The sequence below is a fragment of the Saccopteryx leptura genome, chromosome 3, assembly GCF_036850995.1.
Source record: "Saccopteryx leptura isolate mSacLep1 chromosome 3, mSacLep1_pri_phased_curated, whole genome shotgun sequence".
Taxonomy (NCBI): domain Eukaryota; kingdom Metazoa; phylum Chordata; class Mammalia; order Chiroptera; family Emballonuridae; genus Saccopteryx; species Saccopteryx leptura.
In genome coordinates, this window is record NC_089505.1 from 228,750,772 (window position 1) to 228,776,380 (window position 25,609).

At 40.2% G+C, this 25,609-nt stretch overlaps 1 protein-coding gene across 1 annotated transcript in view; it reads right to left on the minus strand.

The window, feature by feature from the left end:
- DNAH6 (dynein axonemal heavy chain 6) overlaps positions 1 to 25,609 on the minus strand; it is a 300,118-nt gene that overhangs the window by 83,528 nt on the left and 190,981 nt on the right. Inside the window, exons 54-59 of the mRNA XM_066377849.1 lie at positions 25,103 to 25,299; positions 23,551 to 23,754; positions 22,680 to 22,805; positions 18,502 to 18,666; positions 16,473 to 16,540; positions 14,085 to 14,265 (exon numbers count right to left, since the gene is read on the minus strand). Of these exons, the coding sequence (XP_066233946.1) occupies positions 14,085 to 14,265; positions 16,473 to 16,540; positions 18,502 to 18,666; positions 22,680 to 22,805; positions 23,551 to 23,754; positions 25,103 to 25,299 (941 nt within the window). The remainder of the gene's footprint in view (positions 1 to 14,084; positions 14,266 to 16,472; positions 16,541 to 18,501; positions 18,667 to 22,679; positions 22,806 to 23,550; positions 23,755 to 25,102; positions 25,300 to 25,609) is intronic.

Consider the following 25,609-nt stretch of genomic DNA (forward strand, 5'->3'; position numbering starts at 1 on the left):
TTAAAGGGACCGCGCAGAACACCTCTCTCACAACCACTCACCTGGGGCTTTGGAGGATGGGGAGAGAGGAGAGGACTGAAGTAGCAGGAAAAGAGTGTAATCTAGGAGGCACAGGGAGAAACATTTTGGGAGACAGCTACCCTAACCCCTGGGATGAGTCACTCCCCAAATCTGAAGTGAATATTTCCCCTGGAAACAGTAATACCAGCAAAAGGAAGCAGGACACCAGCCAAACAAGCTCTCCCACTGCACTCAGAGCAGAGTTGTGTAGAAGGAGGGAGCTTTTGGGACTACAGTAGTGAGTGTTAGGGTCTGAGCTGCAGCGCCCCACTCACACAACTGAGGGCTCTCTGGAGGGCGGGAGGTGGCAGGATGCAGAAGCGTGGTTCTGTCAGCAATGGTGGAAGCCAGCTGGCCACCACTGAGGCCCAGGTGTGAGCTCAGTCTTGCCCAGCTGGGGAGGAGGGGGCGTGTAAAAGTGGTGAAGCCCAGCTGTTGGCCGCCTGTAATCCAGCCTGTGGGAGAAGAGCGGGAACCCCAGAAGGGGTGGAGACCAGCCCTTGAGGAAGGGTGCAGGAGCACAGCCTTGCCCCGCCTGTGGGGGTGGAGCCAAAAACCCAGAACAGGCAGAGTCCCGCTATTGAGCATGGGCACACAGTCCTGCCTGGCCTGTGGAGCCAAGGAATGCAGCCATCCCACGAGTGGGCTCCTCCTGCAAGGGCAAGGCGGAAGCCCAGAAAACAGGCAGAGATCCACAGTTGAGCAAAGTTGCTTGAACTGCCCTCAGGGCCAAGCATAATGCCACCCATGGGGGCAGGGTGAAGGCCAAGGCCACTAAGGCTTGTACAACCGAGCATGTGATCACAGCCACTCCCATGAAGGAGAGGCGGAAACCACAGCAACAGCCCCAGTGGGCAGGCACTGGCAATGCCCATACCTGAACGCCCTAGGCAGCAACAGCGGAGGGAGTGGTGGGCCTGCAGACACACCATACCTAGGAAACAGAGGCCACACCCAGTGGGCTCCAGTGGCCAAGACCTTCTTTTACACAGACAAAATGAGAAGGCAGAGAAATGCAACACAAATGAATCAAGAGAAATCCCCAGAAAAGGACCTGAATGAATCAGATATAACCAAATTACCAGATGCAGAGTTTAAAATAACAATTGTTAGGAAGCTCAAAAATATTAGAACAACAATAGACAGTCATTACGAACACCTAAATAAAGAGATAACAAATATAAAAAAGAACATTGGAGGAGAAAAAGATGGCAGCGGAGTAGGCGGACGCACAGACACCCAGCTCTCACCACCAAACTGGAATACAAATCAATTTAGGAAAAATCAGCATGAAAAACCAACTCTGAACTGCAAGAACAGCTCTCAAAAACCTAGGAACAAAGAAGAAGCCACAACAAACCTGGTAGGAAGTGCCTGAATCTCCCCTGCTTACAGGAACAGGGCGGGGGGGTGAGGCTGAGAGCCCAGAGGGGATCTCACACAAGGGAAAAGAGCAGAAACTACTGCTCACAGCCACTTGCCTGGTGACCAGGGAGCGAGGTGTATTAAAAAGACCAGCTTATCTCCCAAGTGGAAAGGAAAGAGAGAGGAACATACTGTGAGGGCCTAACGAATGAAGGAGACCTAAAAAGGCTGACTCATCCATGCTGGAGGCGGCCATTGCTGGGGGAGGGACTGGACCTTTCACAAAACAGAGCTGAATTGCTTCCGGATCAGAGATCTCCGGACATCAATCCAGCTCCAATCAGCGCAACAAGACACAGCTGAAAACAAGAAGTGGGGAGGAGGGCAGTAACTCAGGTCTCCATGGAGATCTGAGATACACCTCCCCCCACTGAAGTTGAGAAAACACCCTGCCCCCAGTGAGATTAGTTGAATAAAGAGGCCTTCAGAGTCTCAGGTTACACCCATCGCATTCCTGGATACAGTTTCAAGGAAGCCCCCTGCTGAGATCATTAACAAGACTATCACCTGTTAAGAAAAAAAACAAATCAAGACTTCAAAGCTGCCCAAATTCAAAAGTGGATTACAGATAACAGCTGATACCAACCCAAGAAGACCTAGAAATAACACAACTGAAAACTGGAGGCAGACAACACCAAGCCTAGACTCAACCAACCCTACAAATAAAACACCCAAAAACAGAAAATGAGAAGACAAAGAAGTGCAATCCAAATGAAACCACAAGAGACACCTTCAGGAGATGAACAGAGTGATATGGAAATAATCAAACTTCCAGATCCGGAGTTCAAAATAATGATTGTAAGGATGCTTAGGGATTTTAGAACAACAATGGATGGTCATTATGAACACCTAAATAAAGAAATAGCAAGTATAAAAAAGAATCAGTCAGAGATGACAAATACAATATCAGAAATAAAGACCACAATGGAAGGAATTAAAAACAGGATAGATAGAGCTGAGGATCAAATCAGCGAGTTGTAGGACAACTGGAATGAAGGCATGAAAGCAGAGAAGTAAAGAGAAAAGAGACTCAAAAAGTCAGAGGAAACTCTTAGAGAGCTCTGTGACAACATGAAGAGAAATAACATCTGCATCATAGGGGTTCCTGAAGAAGAAGAAAAAGAACAAGGGATAGAGACTTTGTTCAATCATATCATAGCTGAAAACTTCCCTCAATTAAGGCAAGAGAAACTCTCACAAGTCCAAGAAGCACAGAGGACTCCATTAAAGAGAAACCCAAAGAAACCTACACCAAGACACATCATAATTCAAATACCAAAGCTAAGTGATAAAGAGAAAATATTAAAAGCTGCTAGAGAAAAAAAAGTTATTACCTACAAAGGGGCCCCCATAAGGATGACATCCGACTTCTCAACAGAAACACTTGAGGCCAGAAAGGAATGGCAAGAAATATTCAAAGTAATGCAGAACAAGAACCTACAACCAGTACTACTTTATCCAGCAAGGCTATCATTTAAAATCGAAGGAGAAATAAAAGCTTCCCAGACAAAAAACAACTCAAGGAATTCATTACAACCAAACCAATGCTACAGGAAATGTTAAGGGGCCTGTTGTAAACAGATCAAAGTGGGAAAAGAATATAGCAAAAAAGGAATACACCTTTAAAGAAGAAAATGGCAATAAACAACTACATATCAATAATAACCTTAAATGTAAATAGATTAAATGATCCAATCAAAAGACATAGGGTAGCTGCGTGGATAAAAAAACAGGACCCATACATATGCTGTCTACAAGAGACACACTTTAGAACAAAAGATAAACATAGATTGAAGGTAAAAGGACGGAAAAAAACATTTCACGCAAATGGAAATGAAAAAAAAAGCTGGGGTAGCAATACTTATATCAGACAAAATGGACTTTAAAACAAAGGATATAGTAAGAGATAAAGAAGGCCACTACATAATGATAAAGGGAGTAATCCAACAGGAAGATATAACTATTATAAATATCTATGCACCTAATATAGGAGCACCCAAATATATAAAGCAGACTTTGATGGATTTAAAGGGCGAGATCAACAGCAATACTATAATAGTAGGGGATTTCAATACCCCAATAACATCACTAGATAGATCCTCAAAAAAGAAAATTAACAAAGAAACATCAGACTTATTGGACACACTAGATCAACTCGATTAGTAGATATCTTCAGGACCTTTCACCCTAAAGCAGCAGAATATACATTCTTTTCAAGTGCTCATGGTACATTCTCTAGGATAGACCACATGTTAGGGCACAAAAGCAGTCTCAACAAATTTAAGAAGACTGAAATCATATCAAACACTTTCTCTGATCACAACGGCATGAAACTAGAAATGAACCACAACAGAAAAGCTCAAAAATTCTCAAACATATGGAAACTAAATAGCAGGTTGTTAAATAATGAATAGATTAAGAATGAGATCAAAGAAGAAATAAAAAAATTCCTAGAAATGAATGAAAATGAGCATACAACAACTCAAAATTTATGGGACACAGCGAAAGCAGTACTGAGAGGGAAGTTCATAGCACTACAGGCACACTTTCAGAAGCTAGAAAAAGCTCAAATAAACAACTTACCTCTGCATCTAAAAGAACTAAAAAAAGAACAGCAAGTAAAGTCCAAATGTAGTAGAAGGAAGGAAATAATAAAGGTCAGAGCAGAAATAAATGACATAGAGGCTAAAGAAACAATACAGAGGATCAATGAAACTAGGAGCTAGTTCTTTGAAAAGGTGAACAAGATTGATGAACCTTTAACTAGACTCACCAAGAAAAAGAGAGAGAGGACTCAAATAAATAAAATTAGAAACGAGAAAGGAGAAATAACAACTGACAAAACAGAAATACAAAATATTGTAAGAAAATACTATGAAGAGCTGTATACCAAAAAACTAGACAACCTAGATGAAATGGACAAATTCCTTGAAACATACAATCTTCCAAAAATCAATCTTGAAGAATCAGAAAACCTAAACAGATCGATTACACCAAGTGAGATCGAAACAGTTATCAAAAACCTCCAAACAAAGAAAAGTCCAGGGCCCAATGGCTTCACAATGGAATTCTACGAAATATTCAAAGAAGAACTAACTCCTATCCTTCTCAAACTATTTCAAAAAATTCAAGAGGAAGGAAGACTTCCAAGCTCCTTTTATGAGGTGAGCATAATTCTGATTCCAAAACCAGGCAAAGACAACACAAAGAAAGAAAATTATAGGCCAATATCTCTGATGAATATAGATGCTAAAATCCTCAACAAAATATTAGCAAACCGGATCCAACAATATATGGAAAAAATCATACATCATAATCAAGTGGGATTTATTCTTGGGAGGCAAGGCTGGTACAATATTCGTAAATCAATCAATGTGATTCATCACATAAAAAAAAAAAAAGGAGAAAAACCATATGATAATTTCAATAGATGCAGAAAAAGCATTTGATAAAATTCAGCACGCATTCATGATCAAAACTCTCAGCAAAGTGGGAATACAGGGAACATACCTCAAAATGATAAAAATCCATCTATGAGAAACCCACAGCCAACATCATACTCAATGGGCAAAAATTAAAAGCAATCCCCTTAAGATCAGGAACAAGGCAGGGGTGTCCCCTTTCACCACTCTTATTTAACATAGTCCTGGAAGTCCTTGCCACAGCAATCAGACAAGAAGAAGAAATAAAAGGCATTCAATTTGGAAAAGAAGAAGTAAAACTATCATTATTTGCAGATGATATGATATTGTATATAGAAAATCCTAAAGTCTCAGTCAAAAAACTACTGGACCTGATAAATGAATTCAGCAAAGTGGCAGGATATAAAATCAATACTCAGAAATTAGAGGCATTTTTATACACCAACAATGAACAGTCAGAAAGAGAAATTAAGGAAACAATCCCCTTCATAATTACAACCAAAAAAAAATGTACCTAGGAGCAAACTTAACAAGGAGACTAAATACTTGTACTTGGAAAATTACAAAGCATTGATAAAAGAAATCAAGGAAGATACAAACAAGTGAAAGCATATACCGTGCTCATGGTTAGGAAGAATAAACATCATTAAAATGTCTATATTACCCAAAGCAATCTATAAATTCAATGCAATACCAATTAAAATACCAATGACATACTTCAAAGATATAGACCACATATTCCAGAAATTTATATGGAACCAAAAAAGAACACGAATAGCCTCAGCAATCTTAAAAAAGAAGAATAAAGTGGGAGGTATCACACTTCCTGATATCAAGTTATATTACAAGGCCATTGTACTCAAAACAGCCTGGTACTGGCATAAGAACAGGCATATAGATCAATGGAACAGGACAGAGAACCCAGAAATAAACGCACATTTCTATGGAAAACTGATATTTGAGAAAGGAGGTAAGGAAATACAATGGAGTAAAGACAGCCTCTTTAACAAATGGTGTTGGGAAAATTGGACAGCTACCTGCAAAAAAATGAAACTAGATCACCAGCTTACACCACTCACAAAAATAAACTCAAAATGGATAAAAGACTTAAATGTAGGCCGTGAAACCATAAGCATCTTAGAAGAAAACATAGGCAGTAAGCTCTCGGACACCAGGAAGACAAAAAATCCAATCCAAAAATGGGCAAAAGAAATGAATAGACTCTTCTTCAAAGAGGACATACAGATGGCCAATAGGCATATGAAAAAATGCTCAACATCACTAATCATTAGAGAAATGCAAATTAAAACCACAATGAGATATCACCTCATACCAGCCAGAATGGCGCTCATCAACAAAACAACACAGAATAAGTGCTGGCGAGGATGTAGAGAAAAGGGAACCCTCCTGCACTGCTGGTGGGAATGCAGACTGGTGCAGCCTCTGTGGAAAACAGTATGGAGATTCCTCAAAAAACTGAAAATCGAACTGCCTTTTGACCTAGCTATCCCACTTTTAGAAATATACCCCAAGAACACCATAGAACGGCTCCAAAAGGAGAAATGCACCCCCATGGATGGACCTTGATAACATTATACGAAGTGAAATAAGTAAATCAGAAAAAAAACTAAGAACTATATGAATCTATACATAGAAGGGACATAAAAATGAGACTCAGAGACATGAACAAGAATGTGATGGCAATAGGGGTGGGGGGTGGGGGGAGGGGGGATGGGGCAAAGAAGGAGTGAGGGGTTGGGGGAGGGGAGGGGAGGGGCACAAAGAAAACTAGATAGAAGGTGACAGAAGACAATTTAACTTTGGGGAGGGGAATACTGCGCAATCAAATGTCAAAGTAAGCTAGAGATGTTGTCTCTCAACATATGTACCCTGATTTATCAATGTCACTGCATTAAATTTAATAAATAGATTTAAAAAAAGAAATAAAAAAAGGACATTGAAATAATAAAAAAGAATCAGTCAGAAATGACAAATACAATATCAGAAATGAAGAACACAATGGAAGGAATTAAAAGCAGGATGGATGAAGCTGAGAATCAAATCAGCTAGTTAAGAGGACACGATAAATAAAGGCACGGAAACAGAGCAGAAAAAAAAAAGAGACTCAAAAACTCTGAGGAAACTCTAAGAGACCTCTGTGACAACATGAAGAGAAATAACATCTGCATCATAGGGGTTCCTGAAGAAGACGAGAAAACAAAAAATAGAGACTTTGTTCAAACATATCACAGCTGAAAACTTCCCTCAATTAAGGCAGGAAAACATCTCACATGTTCAGGAAGCACAGAGAACTCCATTAAAGAGAAACCCAAAGAAATCAACACCAAGACACATCATAATTAAAATTCCAAAGCTAAGTGATAAAGAAAAAATATTAAAAGCTGCTAGAGAAAAAAAAAAACCTATCACCTACAAAGAAGCCCCCGTAAGGATGACTTCCGGCTTCTCAACAGAAACACTTGAGGGCAGAAGGGAATGGCAAGAAATATTCAAGGTAATGCAGAACAAGAGCCTACAACCAAAACTACTTTATCCAGCAAGGCTATTGTTTAAAATTGAAGGAGAAATAAAAAGCTTTACAGACAAAAAAAAAACAACTCAAGGAATTCACTACAACCAAACCACGGCTGCAAGAAATGCTAAGGGGCCTGTTGTAAACAGGTCAAAGAGAAAAAGAATATAGCAAAAGAGAAATACAATGTTAAAGAATAAAATGGCAATAAACAATTACATATCAATAATAACCTTAAATGTAAATGGATTAAATGATCCTATCAAAAGACATAGGGTAGCTGTGTGGATAAGAAAACAGGACCCATACATATGCTGTCTACAAGAGACACACCTTAGAAGAAAAGATGCACATGGACTGAAGATAAAAGAATGAAAAAAATATTTCACACAAATGGAAATGAAAAAAGAGCTGGGATAGCAATACTTATATCAGACAAAATGGACTTTAAAACAAAGGCTATAGTAAGAGATAAAGAAGGTCACTACATAATGATAAAGGGAGCAATCCAATAGGAAGATATAACCATTATAAATATCGACACACCTAATATAGGAGAACCTAAATATATAAAGCAGACTTTGATGGATTTAAACATGTGAGATCAACAGCAATACTATAATAGTAGGGGATTTCAATACCTCACTAACATTACTAGATAGATCCTCAAGAAAGAAAATTAACAAAGACACAGCAGACTTGAAGGACACACTAGATCAACTCGATTAATAGATATCTTCAGGACCTTTCACCCTAAAGCAGCAGAATATACATTCTTTTCAAGTGCTCATGGTACAGTCTCTAGAATAGACCACATGTTAGGGCACAAAAGCAGTCTCAACAAATTTAAGAAGATTGAAATCATATCGAGCACTTTCTCTGATCACAGTGGCATGAAATTAGAAATCAACCACAACAGAAAAACTGAAAAATACTCAAACACTTGGAAACTAAATAGCACGTTATTAAATAACAAATTGGTAAACAATGAGATCAAAGAAGAAATTCAAAAATTCTCAGAAACGAACAATAATGAGCATACATCAACTCAAAATTTATGGGACACAGCAAAAGCAGTCCTGAGAGGGAAGTTCATAGCATTACAGACATACCTCAAGAAGCTAGAAAAAGCTAAAATAAACAAATTCACCCTGCATCTAAAAGAACTAGAAAAAGAACAGCAAGTAAAGCCCAGAGCTAGTAGAAGGAAGAAAATAATAAAGATCAGAGCAGAAATAAATGACATAGAGGCTAAAGAAACAATACAGAGGACCAATGAAACCAGGAGCTGGTTCTTTGAAAAGGTAAACAAGATCGATGAACCTTTAACCAGACTCACCAAGAAAAAAAGAAAGAGGACTCAAATAAATAAAATTAGAAATGAGAGTGGAGAAATAACAACTGACACAATAGAAATACAAAATACTGTAAGAAAATACTATGAAGAACTGTACGCCAAAAAACTAGACAACCTAGATGAAATGGACAAATTCCTTGAAACATATAATCTTCCAAAAATTAATCTGGAAGAATCAGAAAACCTAAACAGACCAATTATAATAAATGAGATTGAAACAGTTATCAAAAAACTCCCAAAAAAGAAAAGTCTTGGGCCTGATGGTTTCACAAGTGAATTCTACCAAATATTCAAAGAAGAACTAACTCCTATTCTTCTCAAGCTATTTCAAAAAATTCAAGAGGAAGGAAGACTTCCAAGCTCCTTTTATGAAGCAAGCATAATTCTGATTCCAAAACCAGGGAAAGATAACACAAAGAAAGCAAATTATAGGCCAATATTCCTGATGAATATAGATGCTAAAATCCTCAACAAAATATTAGCAAACTGGATCCAGCAATATATGAAAAAAATCATGCACCAGGATCAAGTGGGATTTATTCTTGGGAGGCAAGGCTGATACAATATTTGCAAATCAATGTGATTCATCATATAAACAAAAGGAAAGAGAAAAACCACATGAAAATTTCAATAGATGCAGAAAAAGCATTTGATAAAATCCAGCACCCATTCATGATCAAAACTCTCAGCAAAAAGGAAATACAGGGAACATACCTCAACATGATAAAGGCCATCTTTGACAAACCCCACAGCCAACATCATACTCAATGGGCAAAAATTAAAAGCAATTCCCTTAAGATCAGGAACAAGGCAGGGGTGCCCCCTTTCACCACTCTTATTCAACATAGTTCTGGAAGTCCTAGCCACAGCAATCAGACAAAAAAAAAAAAAAAAAAAGAAAAGAAATAAAAGGCATCCAAACTGGAAAAAAAGAAGTAAAACTATCATTATTTGCAGATGATATGATATTGTATATAGAAAACTCTAAAGTCTCAGTCAAAAAACTGCTAGACCTGATAAATGAATTCAGCAAGGTGGCAGGATATAAAATTAATATTCAGAAATCAGAGGCCTTTTTATACACTAACAATGAACTGTCAGAAAGAGAAATGAAGAAAACAACCCCCTTTTCTATTGCAACGAGAAAAAAAAAGTACCTAGGAATAAATTTAACCAGAGAGATTAAAGACTTATACCTGGAAAATTATAAAACATTGATAAAAGAAATCAAGAAATATACAAACAAGTGGAAGCATATACCATGCTCATGGTTAGGAAGAATAAACATCATTAAAATGTCTATATTACCCAAAGCAATCTATAAATTTAATGCAATACCGATTAAAATACCAATGACTTACTTCAAAGATATAAAACACATATTCCAAAAATTTATATGGAACCAAAAAAGAACACGAATATCCTCAGCAATCTTGAAAAGAAAGGATAAAGTGGGAGGTATTACACTTCCGGATATCAAGTTATACTACAAGGCCATTATACTCAAAACAGCCTGGTACTGGCATAAGAACAGGCATATAGATCAATGGAACAGAATTGAGAACTCAGAAATAAACCCACACCTTTATGGACAATTGGTATTTGACAAAGGAGGTAAGAGCATACATTGGAGTAAAGACAGTCTCTTTAACAAATGGTCTTGGGAAAATTGGACAGCTACCTGCAAAAAAATGAAACTAGACCACCAACTTACACCATTCACAAAAATAAACTCAAAATGGATAAAAGACTTAAATGTAAGCCGTGAAACCATAAGCATCTTAGAAGAAAACATAGGCAGTAAGCTCTCTGACATTTCTCGTAGCAATATATTTGCCGATTTGTCTCCACAGGCAAGTGAAATAAAAGACAGGATAAACAAATGAGATTTTATCAAACTAGAAAGTTTCTGCACAGCTAAAGACAATAAGAACAGAATAAAAAGACAAACTACACAATGGGAGAATATATTTGATAATGCATCTGATTAGGGGTTAATAACCAAAATTTATAAAGAACTTGTAAATCTCAACACCAGAAAGACAAACAATCCAATCAAAAAATGGGCAAAAGAAATGAATAGACACTTCTCCAAAGAGGACATACAGATGGCCAATAGGCATATGAAAAAATGCTCAACATCACTAATCATTAGAGAAATGCAAATTAAAACCACAATGAGATATCACCTCAAATGGGTCAGAATGGAGCTCATCAACAAAACAACACAGAATAAGTGCTGACTAGGATTTGGAGAAAAGGGAACCCTCCTGCACTGCTGGTGGGAATGCAGACTGGTGCAGCCACTGTGGAAAACAGTATGGAGATTCCTCAAAAAATTAAAAAATGAACTGCCATTTGACCCAGCTATCCCACTGTTAGGAATATACCCCAAGAACACCATAGCACTGTTTGAAAAGAAGAAATGCACTCCCGTGTTTTATGGCAGCATTGTTCACAAGAGTGAAGATCTGGAAACAGCCCAAGTGTCTGTCAGAGGACAAGTGGATTAAAAAGCTTTGGTATATATATACTATGGAATACTACTCAGCCATAAGAAATGATGACATTGGATCTTTTACAACAACATGGATGAACCTTGATAACATTATACTGAGTGAAATAAGTATATCAGAAGAAACTAAGAACTATATGATTCTATACATAGGTGGGACATAAAAATGAGACTCAGAGACATGGACAAGAGTGTGGGGGTTATGGGGTGGGGTGGAGGAGAGGGAGGGGTTTGGGGGAGGGGAGGGGCACAAAGAAAACCAGTTAGAAGGTAGACAATTGGACTTTGGGTGATGGGAATGCAGCATAAGCAAATGTCAAAATAACCTATAGCTGTTTTATCTGAACATATGTACCCTGATTTATCAATGTCACCCCATTAAAATTAATTAAAAAACAAACAAACTCCCAACAAACAAAAGTCCTAGGCCAGATGGCTTCACAGGTGAATTCTACCAAATATTCAAAGAAAAACTAACTCCTATCCTTCTCAAGCTATTTCAAAAAATTTCAAGAGGGCGGAAAATTTCCCAGCTTCTTTTATGAGGCAAGCATAATTCTGATTCCAAAAACCAGGCAAAGACAATATAAGGAAAGAAAACTATAGGCCAAAATTCCTGATGAATTACATGCTAAAATTCTCAAGAAAATATTAGCAAACTGGATCTAGCAATACATGAAAAAAATCAGACATCATGATCAAGTAGGATTTATTCTGGGGAGCCAAGGCTGCTACAATATTTGCAAATCAATCAATGTGATTCATCACATAAACCAGCGGTTCTCAACCTGTGGGTTGACAATACGTCTGATAAGGGGTTAATAATCAAAAAATTTAAATAACTTGTAAAACTCAACACCAGGAAGATAAACAATCCAATCAAAAAATGGGCAAAAGAAATGAATAAACACTTCTCCAAAGAGGACATAGAGATGGCCAATAGGCATATGAAAAAATGCTCAACATCACTAATCATTAGAGAAATACAAATTAAAACCACAATGAGATATCACCTCACACCAGTCAGAATTGCACTCATCAACGAAACAACACAGAATAAGTGCTGACTAGGATTTGGAGAAAAGGGAACCCTCCTGCACTGCTGGTGGGAATGCAGACTGGTGCAGCCACTGTGGAAAACAGTATGAAGATGCCTCAAAAAATTAAATATTAAACTGCCTTTTGACCTAGCCATCCCACTTTTAGAAATATATCCTAAGAACACCAAATCACTGATTCAAAAGAAGATATGCACGCTCTTGTTTATGGCAGCATTGTTTACAATAGCCAAGATCTGGAAACAGCCCAAGTGTCCATCAGTGGATGAGTGGATTAAAAAGCAGTGGTACATATACACAATGGAATACTATGGGGCCATGAAAAAGAAGGAAATCTTACCTTTTGCGAGAACATGGATGGACCTGGAAACTATTACGTTAAGTGAAATAAGCCAGGCAAAGAAAGAAAAATATCATATGACCTCACTCATTTGAGGAATCTAATGAACAATGGGAACTAAGGAATGGAATAGAGACAGAGGCGGGATCAAAGGGACCAGAGGGAAAGGGGATGAGAGGATGGGATCAGAGAAGGGAAAGAGATTGGTGAAAATATATATACATAACACAGCATTATAGAGAGCAGAAAAGCAAATCCTGGAGGGAAAGGGGGAGGGTATTGGCGGGAGGGGAGCAAGAGGAATGTTGAGGAAACACAGGGGTGGAGGGGATGTATTTGGTGGGATGCTTGAATCTATGTAAACACAACAAATTTAAATAATAAAAACAAAACAAAACAAAAGAAACACCCCCCCAAAATCAAAAACATATAATTCATATAAAATTATTTAGATCTTTTACATTTTTATTAGGTTTTAGTAATCTGATATGTATTTTCTGTTAACAACACACCTTATTTCAGACTAACCATATTCAAGTGCTCAATAGCAACACATGGCTAGTGTGCAAGTCTAGACTGTTCACCCAGTCTACCAGGAAAGGGAAGAGAGGACCTCAATACAGAGCTGTGTCCAGGATCAAAGGCTCAGACTCTCCCTAAGGAATTGAGGGGACAAGAAAGGACAAGAGTTGAGTGGAAAATCCCAGTCTCAATACTGGAGTCAACTAAAGCTTTTAAATATGAATTGGGAAAAAAGGAAGTTGTTATGGCAGCATTTGGATCATGAAGACCTATTTGAAAACAACTCTTTATTCTTTAGGGAGCTTAAGGCCTTGATAATGCAGAACCCCGGGCTAAAGAGAAAGCAAGGTGGACCATTTTCTTCTTTTTGCCAGAGAATATTAGAAGACTATATACCTTAGCTGAGTTTAGTAACTACCAGAGTATTATGCCCAACAGACATGAGGCTTCAGCAATGGTTAGGAAATACAGTACATATTTTTTTTAATGAAGACTCTGGGAGTTTAGAGGAGTATGAACTTTGGGCAGAAAGTGGCAGGAAATCTAGCCGAAAAGCCATCAGTCCTATCTCTACTCTATAGGAAGCGTGTCTCCAAGGCAACTCTTTGCAAACATAAAGAAACTAGCTTACAGATAAAGAAGGCAGTTAGAATACATGTGTCAACCTTTATTCCTTACTAAAAAGAAACCATGATAAACTTATAGTATTAAAGCACACTCTTAAGCATGCCCCTGGCAGCCCAGGAATGGCCACCATTCTTGCTTTAAAAGACTTTGCAAGAATTCTCAAAGGCTGTAGTTGTAACTTTTGAAGTAACATATTTTTATAAATACTAAAAATATTTTACTTGCCTTTGAGTCCTGGAGTGTGTCAATAAGTTCTTCATTGTCTAGAATATTTCCTTCAGAAGTGAAGAGCATTTTCAAGATTTTATCTTCAATAGATTTCAGCTGGTTTTTATCAGCATTGATCCTCACAATGAGCTTGACTCTTTGTTCTTCTAACTCAGGTTTCTCAAGTCTCACCACATCACTGGAACAAAGTTTGAATACCTGTATTATGGTTTTGTCAGTGCCCTGAAGCTACATATATATATATATATATATATATATATATATATATATATATATATACACACACACACACACACACACACACACACACATACACACACATATATGTAAATACATATATATACACACACATACTTGTTTTTGCTACATAGTAGAGAACGAATGCCACTAGCTTAAGTCCTAAGGCTCAAGGCCTCAATTTTGCTGGGTTTACATAATGGCTATTCACTGAACTACATATTAGTTCTGATGCTTTATACTGTATTGTATTCCAAAACCTATCACAGTTTTTGCTCCTCTTCTCTTAGGAAAACCTGCTCAATGCTTGACCTCTCTAATCATTCAATTTCTGTCTCTAATGCTTGCTTGAGCCAGGCTGAAAATGGTGTCTGAAACATTCTTTTCACATCAACACAGGAGATTCTGAAATCCCATCACCTCCCTGAAATGATTCTTGATTGCATCTAATAAAGGGGCCTTGCCACTAGTTGCCCCATCCCCCAGCTAAACCTGTGAACTTTTCTCTCTCTTTACCTGTCCCCTCACAGTCTGCTCCCAGCCCTGTTTGCAGGAACCAGTCCTTATTAAGCTTCACTCTGTGCGAGGCACCCTGCTAAGGGTTTTGTGTGGAGACTCTCTTTTTAAGGCTCCTGTGAGGTAGCAAAGCGGTTATCACCCTCGCTTGCAGATGAGCATCCAGGCCCTTGCGGGTCATTTTCTGGGGCTGTATGGCTCTGAGAGGTAGGGCTGGGTTTGCTCCTGGGTCGGCTGGCTCCAGGGCACATGCTATTGCCTACTCTGATGAACTGCCCCTTGTTTATTTGTTAGGTACATGCTGAATTCAGGAATTAAAAAAATATATCATATGAAGACCTATAGACACAGAAAACAGTGTGGGGATTGCAGGAGGGAAAGGGGTAGGGGAATTGGAGGAGAGTAGCGGGGGATAGATGGTGATGGAAGGAGACTTGACTTGGGGTGGTGAACACACAGTGTAATATACAGATGATGTGCTGTAGAATTGTGCACCTGAAATCTGTATAATTTTACTAACCAATGTCACTCCAATGAATTCAATTAAAAATTAAAAATAAATCTACCCCCCTCCAAATTATTATACGAAGACAATGAGAAATCATAACAGCAGATTCATTTGTTTAAACACTTTTTCAGAAGGGAGGAGTATAAAATACCCCGGACGGGGCCTCAGCCCCTCCCTGTCCCTGTCAGGGCACTCGGGCTCCTCGCTGGGCAGTCGGGCACACTGGGACCCGGCGGAGCGCGCTCTTCACGGGAATGAACTGGTTTGTGCAGTGTTCAGCCATGTCCTAGAACATGTCCATACAGTCTAGAGAAACACCCTTGTTTGAAAGAAGTTAGCCTAGCAAAATTCAAGTGAGTTAGCAGCTGACAAAATAGATCCTAAAACAAACAGGGAAAATGTGACTTAACACTCATTAGTGATAACAGGAGAAAATCAAAATTATCTTGACCAAAACATAAAGGATTATATTTATTTTGAATATGGGTCTAAATTATGTTTTCCTTTAAAGTTAATGAATACACATACACACAATTCATTTTTAACCAACATCAAAGTTGTTATTTTTAATACATATTTAAAAAATTTTTTCTCCTAAACTTCTTGGCTAATTCTGATGATTAATATAAATAATCCATAATCTCATTTTTGGAAAATGGAGATTTAATCACATACAAAGCATACTGAGAGAGGGTATTTTTATTTTGAGGTAGCAAACGTAGGTAAAATGAAATACACTAAGAAAACACCTAGAGACAAGTGAAACAAGAAAGATATATTTGAGAACAGTCATTTATTTTTTTGAAGTATGGAGCAATGAGTCATACATCGACTGACTTCATTTCCTTGCCCTGGATTGGAAAGCCCAGTGACGGGGACGGGGCACGCTGCCCGCAGCCTAGCCCAAACCATGGCTGAGGAGTGAGAGTGTATCCCCGTCTCCCGAGGAGACCGTGGACCAGCTCAGCAGCCGTGAAAGCGATGGAAGAGTAAAGCAACTTGGCCGTTTACTATCATCTTTATGATTGAGGGTTCATAACTGATGCTTTCTCTCCGCATATCAAAATTTTCTTTGTCAAAATTTCTAAATAAAATTTTAAGAATACCCCTCCCTTTTTTTTTACCTTAATAACTGATCCTCCAGACCTGACTTGGTTACAGTGAAATTGATGATGGTCACTTTAATGCACACCTAAAAAAGAAGCATAGAGCACATTAAAAATGCTTCAGTTCAGGCTAATAAAACAAGAAATGCATTCTTTATTAGAATGTGGCTCATTGTTATCCAGCTAGATGTAGCTCAGGTTTACTGTGAACATACCCACCCACACAGCATGCATACTATGCCTTACAAAATCTTAATATGATTTCCCCTGCCAGTATGAGTGATAGTTTTGTTGCTCAAATGCCACAGTTATGGGTGAGCCAAAGAAGGGTTGGAAAGATACAGAGTTATAGAATCCATTGCTTGAGTTCAAGTTCCGAGCGCACCTTTTAGCACATGTATGAAGATGGACAAGCCATTCACTCATGCTGAGCTTTCATTCCTAATATTTAAAAATTAGGATGATAATAACAATTCATAAGGTGAGAACCAACTGAGGTAATAAAATCACTTAAGTACAGTAACATGTACATAGTTTGTCCTACTTAAAAAGAAGACATTATTGATAATAAATAGAGCTTTACATCTTTTGTCTCATCCTAATATTTTTATGAAAAATTATTGCTATACTATAATATTCTGACATTGTTTGTATAATTTAATAGCAAAAAGAATAAATATAATAAAAGCAGGTGTTTGAATGTCATGCATCTTACATGTTATTCTTATTTAATCTGCACAATAGTTGATTGACTTAAATATCCAGGAAATAGAATAACATACCCACAGTCGTGGAGTTAGGGTTGGGTAAGGTATGTGATGCTGCGTTTCAAAAGTTAAATCAGCAAGAAATCAAAGGTCGTAAGTCGGCACATTGGTCACTTCATTCAACTTTAAAATGGAACTTTGGATGTGCGCTCTGGCAGCGACTGTGGTTAGACCCCTTGAGGCTGACACAGAAAACCCTGACCCAGGCTTTTACTGGCATCTCCTTCATCTTATTCAAGAAGTGTGCCAATTTTACTCAGTCTAAACACGTGTACAAAGACGGACTATGAGAAAGTCGGCAACCAGAGTCAAACTGACACTATTTGAAAGGGTATATTTAAAGATATTTTAAAAAGTGTGTACGTGGGGGGGTGAGGAATAAAGTTCTGAGTTGCGAAGCCCCTTCCCTAGCTGCCCGAGCCCTCCTTACTAGGGAAGGGGAGGCCTCCGGGCTGGAAGGCTGGCGAGTGTACCTCTGCTGTGCCAGGAGCTGTGGCAGTATGAGAACTGTGGGGGCGGGTGGGGGGCGAGTTGGAGAGCCCCTTCTAGGAAGGGAGAAGAGAGTCCCAGCTGTCCTCACGTCTGTGTGGCTGCCTTGGGCTCTGCACTGCAAGTGTAGAGGTTCTTCTGGATCCTGTGGTGGTGCAGGGACACGTGCATGCAAGTGGGGTTACCCAGCTCCCACAAACAGTCTAAAAGCATGAGGAAGCAGACAAGATGACTCTGCTCCCAGAACTCTCAGGAAAGATGCACTGGACATTTGGATCATGACTCTCTGATATTGCCAGTCACCAGAGTGTTCAAACAACCTGTTTGTTTGGGGTTGGATGCTGTGGGTATCTGCACACTTGAACATCGACAGCCCCTCCCCACCATAGACTCTCACTGAAACTCTGGTTCATGTCTCAGCCACAGTGAGAGGGCACAAATGGCCTTGTGCTGAGGGAGGGAGAAGAATGATCAGAGGGGCGGTGCCCCACGATGCAAGGTGCAGCGTGGACCAGGAGGCCGAGCTGGAAGGCTGATGAGGTGCTCAGGGTGATTAGCAGGCCGTGGCCTGGGGACCAAGTGGGGCCGATGTGAGTCCCTACTGGATGGTCTGTAGAAGGGGGGTTGAAATCAGGGTCAGGAGAAGCAGGAACAGAGGTGATGGGAGGAAAGGGGTTTGGAGGGGAAGAGGGAGCTGGGGGAGAGCTGCTTCCTTTGGGCAGGAACACTGCAGAGACCCGCCACATCGTAATCTCCCATTCAGGCTGGGACTCCAGACCCCTGGCTCATACCTCAGGCAGGTAGTGGGGATTTGGCAATTTGGTTGTCATATAGAACTTAAAATTTTTATCATAATCAATGTCTGAGTCTCCCAGGCGAATGAGCAGCCGTCCACCGCTTATGAAGGACTGTTTCAAAAGAACAGGTTCTAGAGCTGGATCCAAGGTTTCTTTAATCTTAAAAGTTAAAACAAAAGTAAAAAAACCAAGGCATTAAAATGGGTGACATCGCAGTCTTCAACAAGAGTTGCCGCAGTTTCCCACTTCAACAGTGTTTGGACAGAACCTGGCACTTGTCCCTCATCTCAGCCATCCGCTCAGATCTAACCCACCTCCTCCCAGCACCCTCGGACACCCCCAGCGCCCAGTGCGCAGCCAGAGCTACCACGAGGCCCTGAGGCTGCTGTCAACTGCCCTGGAGCTCTGCTGTCCGTGTCTACCGCTTTGACCACTGTCGTGTGGCAGTGAAGAACTCTGCCGTTTTCTTTACCAGTCTCATGAGGAGAGGGGGCAGGCTGAGAAATGCTGAAGCTGCAGACCCAGCAAGGAGCCTGGTCCTTCCTTCAGGATAACGAGAAACCAGCCCTCATGACCCAGGAGAACAGGAAGAATACAATGGAGTGGGAGTTGCACTTGGGAAAAGGTATGACTCAGTCACTACTGGAATTGCACAAACTGGCCACTGACAAAAATGACTCTCATTTGTGTGACTTCACTGAGCTCGTGCCCTGAATGAGCAGGGGAAATCCATCTAAGAATTGGGTGACCATGTAACCAACTTGGGCCCCTGAAACTGGCATGGCAGAGTACCTCTCTTGTCGAAGCCAAGCCCTAGACTGGCTTCTCGTAGTCACAGGGGTGACCTCCCTGGTCACCTCAGCAGTTTGTGCATATTGCAGTTACCATTACTTTTTCTGTAAGTTGTACCAACTCATCCACTTATGTTCTTTCATTTGTACCATTTTTTCAAATAAAGTAATTTGGTACCTCCCCATCCCCCAAATATGGATGACATCAACTTCTCCAAATTCCTTAGGCCTCAAAATTTACTTTGAACACCCATGTTTTAGTGAGTGTATGGATATTTTGTAATGTCCTCTCACTACCTCTAACAGTGTACATTTTTCAGTGGTTATTTTATCAGTAGTCTAAGGAGATAAGAGCATGTGAAGGCAACACATTGTTCAATCCCATGAGACAGAAGCTAAGAAAGGCGTGTCACTGCAGGGTGATCCTTCAACAGGCCCCAGAGAGAAAGGCCCGTTCACTTTCTGAGCTGTTTTAGGTAATGTGCTGGCAGGCTATAGCTTGCTGTCCAAATTTGGCCCTCTGTGGCCTGTTTTTGAATAGCTCCTGAGCTAAAAAGGGCTCTTATCTTTTTAAAAAAAAGTGGTAAAAAGAAACAAACAAGACCTCCAAACCAAGCCAAAGCAAAGAATATTTGTTCAGAGAATATTTGTACAGAGACTGCATGCGGCCTGAAAAAAATAAAATATCTGGCTCTTTAAGAAAAAGTTGTGTACCTCTATTACACATGACAGTTCTTTCCCCCTCAAAGCAAATCTGATTATTGGTGAGAACTTGAACATGCAGACAGGGCCAACAAACCCCATGACAAACATCTCTACCTCAGCATGCATGTGATGGGGGCCATGGCCCGGGAGCTGTCAAAATCAATTGTGATTGACAGTTAACAAATTTATTTCACACTGTGACAGGGTACCCAGGCATGTGAATTCTCAAAACAATTGTTGATGAGATAAAATTTCCTTTACTACCCACATTACAATTTTGCACTTTAAAAATTCTGTTCTATTTCATTTTTAAAAAAAGCTGATTAAGACTAACTTGATTTCATACCCATGGATGGGTAGAGACAAATATTAAAAATACCACCCTACAAATGTAGAAAGCAGCTGGGTATAAAATCCAAATGACGCCAAAGTCACAGGAAGCAGGGGAGTCACAGTGTTCTGTTCCTGGCAGAGGCCCTGCACACTCAGCTAGTTAAAGGCTTCTGCTGTCCAGGGGTAGAACGTTGCAAAAAGTCTTTCTTCCACTGCCACAAGAGAAGATTCCTTCAAGATCTCTTCTGTTAGGAAGTAAACCGGAGTTTAAGAGTCCAGTATGGGGCTAACATATCTATTGCAAATATTTGGAGAGATCTTAGCCTCTCTGGTAACATCAGGGTTCGAGTGAGGACCTCGTACCCATTACAGACCCTTACCAGGCTGGTCAAGGCCAGAGGCCACACACGGACGCTTCTTGTGCTCTTTGTAGCCTGAGTTGGAAGTATGGTAATTTGCTGTGAGTTTTGTAGACAGTCAAGGCTGCTCACAGTTTATTTAACCTTTCTGTGCCTCAGTTTCCTCACAGATCAGTGGGATAATAGCAGTAACTCTCTTGTAAGGTTGCAGTGAGGATTAAAGAATTAATATATATACATAAAGTACCAAGAGCAGAGTCTGGCATGCAGCGAGCATGTAACAAGTGGTGGCTGATGCTAACAGCTACTATTACTGCAGGCAGCATGCCGGCAGCTCAGCCCAACTGCCTGTCAGTGGCCTTTTCTGAGCTTCTCTGCACTCTGCTGGAGCAGAGATACTTCTAGGCATGGTTAGATGAGGCTCAGCTCACAGCAGGGCTTTCACTCACTCCTTTTCTTATGCAAATAAACAGTAAATTAGGTAAATAAACCATGCTGAACAGTGCTATGGTGTTCTTAGGGTATATTCCTAAAAGTGAAATAGCTTTTCAAAAAGCAGTTCGATTTTTAATTTTTTGAGGAATCTCCACACTGTTTATGGCAGCATTGTTCACAATAGCGAAGATCTGGAAACAGCCCAAGTGTCCGTCAGAGGACGAGTGGATTAAAAAGCTTTGGTACATACATACTATGGAATACCACTCAGCCATAAGAAATGATGACATTGGATCATTTACAATAACATGGATGGACCTTGATAACATTATACGAAGTGAAATAAGTAAATCAGAAAAAAAACTAAGAACTATATGAATCTATACATAGAAGGGACATAAAAATGAGACTCAGAGACATGAACAAGAATGTGATAGTAATGGGGGGGAAGAGGGGGAGGAAGGAGAGGGAGGGGTGGGAGAGGGGAGGGGCACAAAGAAAACCAGATAGAAGGTGAGGGAAGACAATTTGACTTTGGGTGAGGGGTATGCAACATAATCAAATGTCAAAATAATCTAGAGAGGTTTTCTCTGAACATATGAACCCTGATTTATCAATGTCACCCCATTAAAATTAATAAAAATAAAAAAGTAAAGAATTTAAAAATTTAAATAAATAAATAAACCATGCTGACCAGTCTCTTTTGTGCCCAAGGCCTTTGCACATGCTACCCCTTGCCTGGGAAGCCTTCTCTCTCTGCTGTCATGGCTGAGCTCATCATACAGGTCACAGTCCGCATGGCACCACCTGTAGCCATGCATCTAAATACATCTGCTTCCCCCACCCCCAATCTATGTTAGCACTGGGCTAACATAGCAACCCCCCTTCAAAGCCCTTATCACAAGTTCCCTTCTTCCCCTTCTCTCTTGTCTCCCTTCTCTTTCCTCTGTGCACTGGCTTTGTCCCCAGCCAGGCCATAAGCTTTTGAGGCAAGAACCACATATATATTGTTTGCCACTGATTCTCAAATAATAGGTATTGAGTGAATGAACAATTTCAGAAACAATTTCTTGGGAGTGATTCTGAAGAAGTGGAGCACTTAGACTCAACAACCATTCTTTTTAAAAAATTGTAACATAAGTTCATGCCTATCACCTCACTTGTTCTAATTCTGACCTTACATGTAAGCAGAAAGGATGTCTCTACCCCTTGGACCGTTAATTGGCTTCACATTCCTAGTGTGTGTGGAAAGTCCCTGACGGCCTGACTGCTTTGCATCTTCAGGGTGGCCAACCAGCAAGAGCCACAATGAGGCCTCTGAGTCAGCAGTGTCAGAAGACAGAACTCATCCCATTAAACACCTGAGCGATGTCTGGAAGCAGAAAACTTCACTCAATCAACATCGTTTAAGAAGCAAAGCAATTGGTTTGACTAATCTGAACATGGACCCTACTGGTGTTGCTAGCACGATGTAGGTATGGTGTGTAGGATTCCAGACACGATCTGAAAGTTGTGAACTTGCACAAGGAAAGGACAGTGAAACGCAAACCTCCTCCAGTAGGACAGGTAAACCAAGTCGGATCGAATTTTCAAGTGTGCGCAAGAAATTACTATCCGTAAGCTTGATGATCTTTAAACCATTTCTGACTTCCTTATTCCTTATCCACCGGTTTGCCTGTATAAGAAAGCACAGAGCAAGACATCTGTTTTAGAGTTTTACAAATGGCTAGAAAGTGAAAGTTTTTAGAGTAAAGTTTAGAAATTTTGTTTAATTTAGAGACAGGTTTGAAAAGTAAAAAGAGGACAAAATAAAAATACCACTCTTCCATGAATAAAAACATGTTTTAAGCCCAGTGCTTGGAAGTCTTCCTTTTATTCAAGTTTGGAACAAATGAAGAAAAGAGCCACCTAGGAACAAAGGCTATTCATCTGCTATCCAAGATTGTCTTTCTGTTTTTACAATTGCTCCTTATCCAACTGTTGTTACAACTGCTCCTTATCCAAACCCCATTTAATATAATCTGAACCATGGGTTTAGTAGTCAGAAAATGGGATTCCATAAAGTCTAGGCAGGCTGACTCTAAAATTCATTATACCCTTACTTCATTTGGACTCCTCAAATCTTTTAGGAACAAGGACTGTACAAGGATGAATTTCTGCTCCCATAGAAAATAGAAAACTAATGGTCAATCCCCTAAACAAAACCAATCAAAATGAAGTGTGCAGAGCGCTTGGATGCTTCCCTTTTCTACATCCACAAAATGAGAGACTTGTGCTAGAAGACTCTAAACTCCCTCTAGGTCTACATCCCAAGATCTTACAAGTCTGTTCAAGTCCATGTTTAAAATTTGTAGTAGATAGCACAATATTAAGCAGACTTAACAGGCTGCTCTGTATCTGAAGAAGCATTTGTTACATACCTGATCTTGGGGATCAATCATCAAAGGCCATCGTCTCCCTTGAGTAACCAAAATGCCATTTTCTGTGGATATCATGTCGCGGGGCAGCCCATCCGTGTTCCACTGCCGTATTTCATAAGGGTCACCAAAAGTATTAATGAGACTGAAGGAAGGATTGATTGGGATCTCCAGAGACTGACAGTCCTTGATCCAACACTCTATCAGCTGCAGGAGGAGGAAAGCTTACTATTATAGGACAGGAACTCTAAGCAAGTGAGGGGAGGACACACAGAAGTCGGGGAGGAGTGAGTCCTGCCAGTCTCCATGGGCATCCTGGCATCAGGGCATGGGGCACAAGTGGACTAAAACTCAGGGGGTCTGGGTTCTAGAACTATCCTATTGACGAGTTGTGACTTTGGACATGTCACCACTCCATCTGGACTTCCATTTTCGAATGTGTAAATGACAAGGACTGTCACAGTCATCTTCAATCAGAGTGTATCGCCCCTCTTGGGAGAGTCTGGAAGCACGTGGAGAAGTTAGGGTTATCACAATGACTGTGGGAGCCATGGTGGGGTAGAGGGGTGTTAGTATTTTTAATGAGTGGCACAGTTGTGTACAACAAAGGCTGTCTGTTTTCCAAGAGCACTATTGCCTACCTGACACCAGATGATCCCTGTGCTCCCACAGTCTGTATGAGTCCTACACTGCCTATGTTTTATAACTTAAAGACAGGGGTGAAACACTTTTAGAAAGGCATTTCATAAAAGTAGCTTGAAAATCACTCCAGGCCCTGGCCAGTTGGCTCAGTGGTCGAGTGTCAACCTGGTGTGTAGAAGTCCTGGGTTCAATTCCAATCAGGGCACACAGAAGTGACCTTCTGTTCCTCCACCCCTCCCCTTCTCCTTCTCTCTTTATGTCTCTCTCTTCGCCTCCCGCAGCCATGGCTCAATTGATTTGAGCACAATGGCCCCTGGCACTGAGGATATCTCCATAGAGCCTCTGTCTCAGGCTCTAAAAATAGCTGGGTTGTGAGCATGGCCCCAGATGGGCAGAGTATTGGCCCCAGATGAGGGTTGCAGAGTGGATCCCGTTCAAGGTGCTATCAGGAGTCTGTCTCTTTATCTCTCTCCTCCTCTTAAATTAAAAAAAGAAAAAAAAGAAAAAAAATCACTCCAGATAATTAAAATTCCTGTTCTTTCCCACTGCCTAGCCCTCTGAATCAGTCTCACCAATTCAACACACTTTACCATCTCTGACTTTAGGTGCCACTTCTGATCAGAAGGGGGTTCCCTGTCCCTTTTTCTCCCCCAGGTTCTTGTGCTGTGTAAGTGATGAATAACTTTCTGAGGCAGGGAAGAAAAAGGAGGAACGTGTTGCAGAAAGGCTAGGGGTAGACCATCACTGGCTGAATGGAGAGGTGAAGGGCTGTGACGTATACATAAATTTCCATGATGGAGAACCTCCATAGTGAAAAGCTACCACCTAAACTCAGAGAAGTGACCCCTTTCCTCTTCCCTGCCACAGTTTCATCTGCTCCTTGCCACTTCTTACAGAAAGCCAGTTGACTCACCAACTGCCTATACTGGGCTGTGAAGGCTCCGTAGTAGGCTACACAGGCTGCGGCTATGAACACATTCCCAATGATATTTGCTATCTCCTCATTGAATTTCTGGATGGTTTCTTCCCATCGAACTTGCTCATCTCCTAAAGCAGCCGTCAGCTTCCCAGCTCGTATGAGGCGTGCCTTTGTCAGGGCCATGGTCTTTGCTGGAAATTTTAGAGAAAATCAGGCTATGCTATTTCATATTTTCTGAAAATATAAGAAGTTTATTCACTTTCCTCTGTTTATAGTGGAAGTGCATTATTTAATTACTCTGGCTGAAGCCAGCACTCTCTCTGTGCCCTTGTAGTGTTTATTTTCTGAGTCAAATTCATGTATTGTTTTGTGTTACACTGTAACATGCCCCAACAAACCATATTCATATAGAGGTGTTGAATATATAAATATTCCGTTTCTAATTTTATTCTAGAAGGCTAAGGTAACAGTCTAATGGAAATGTGTCCTACATGTTGAACA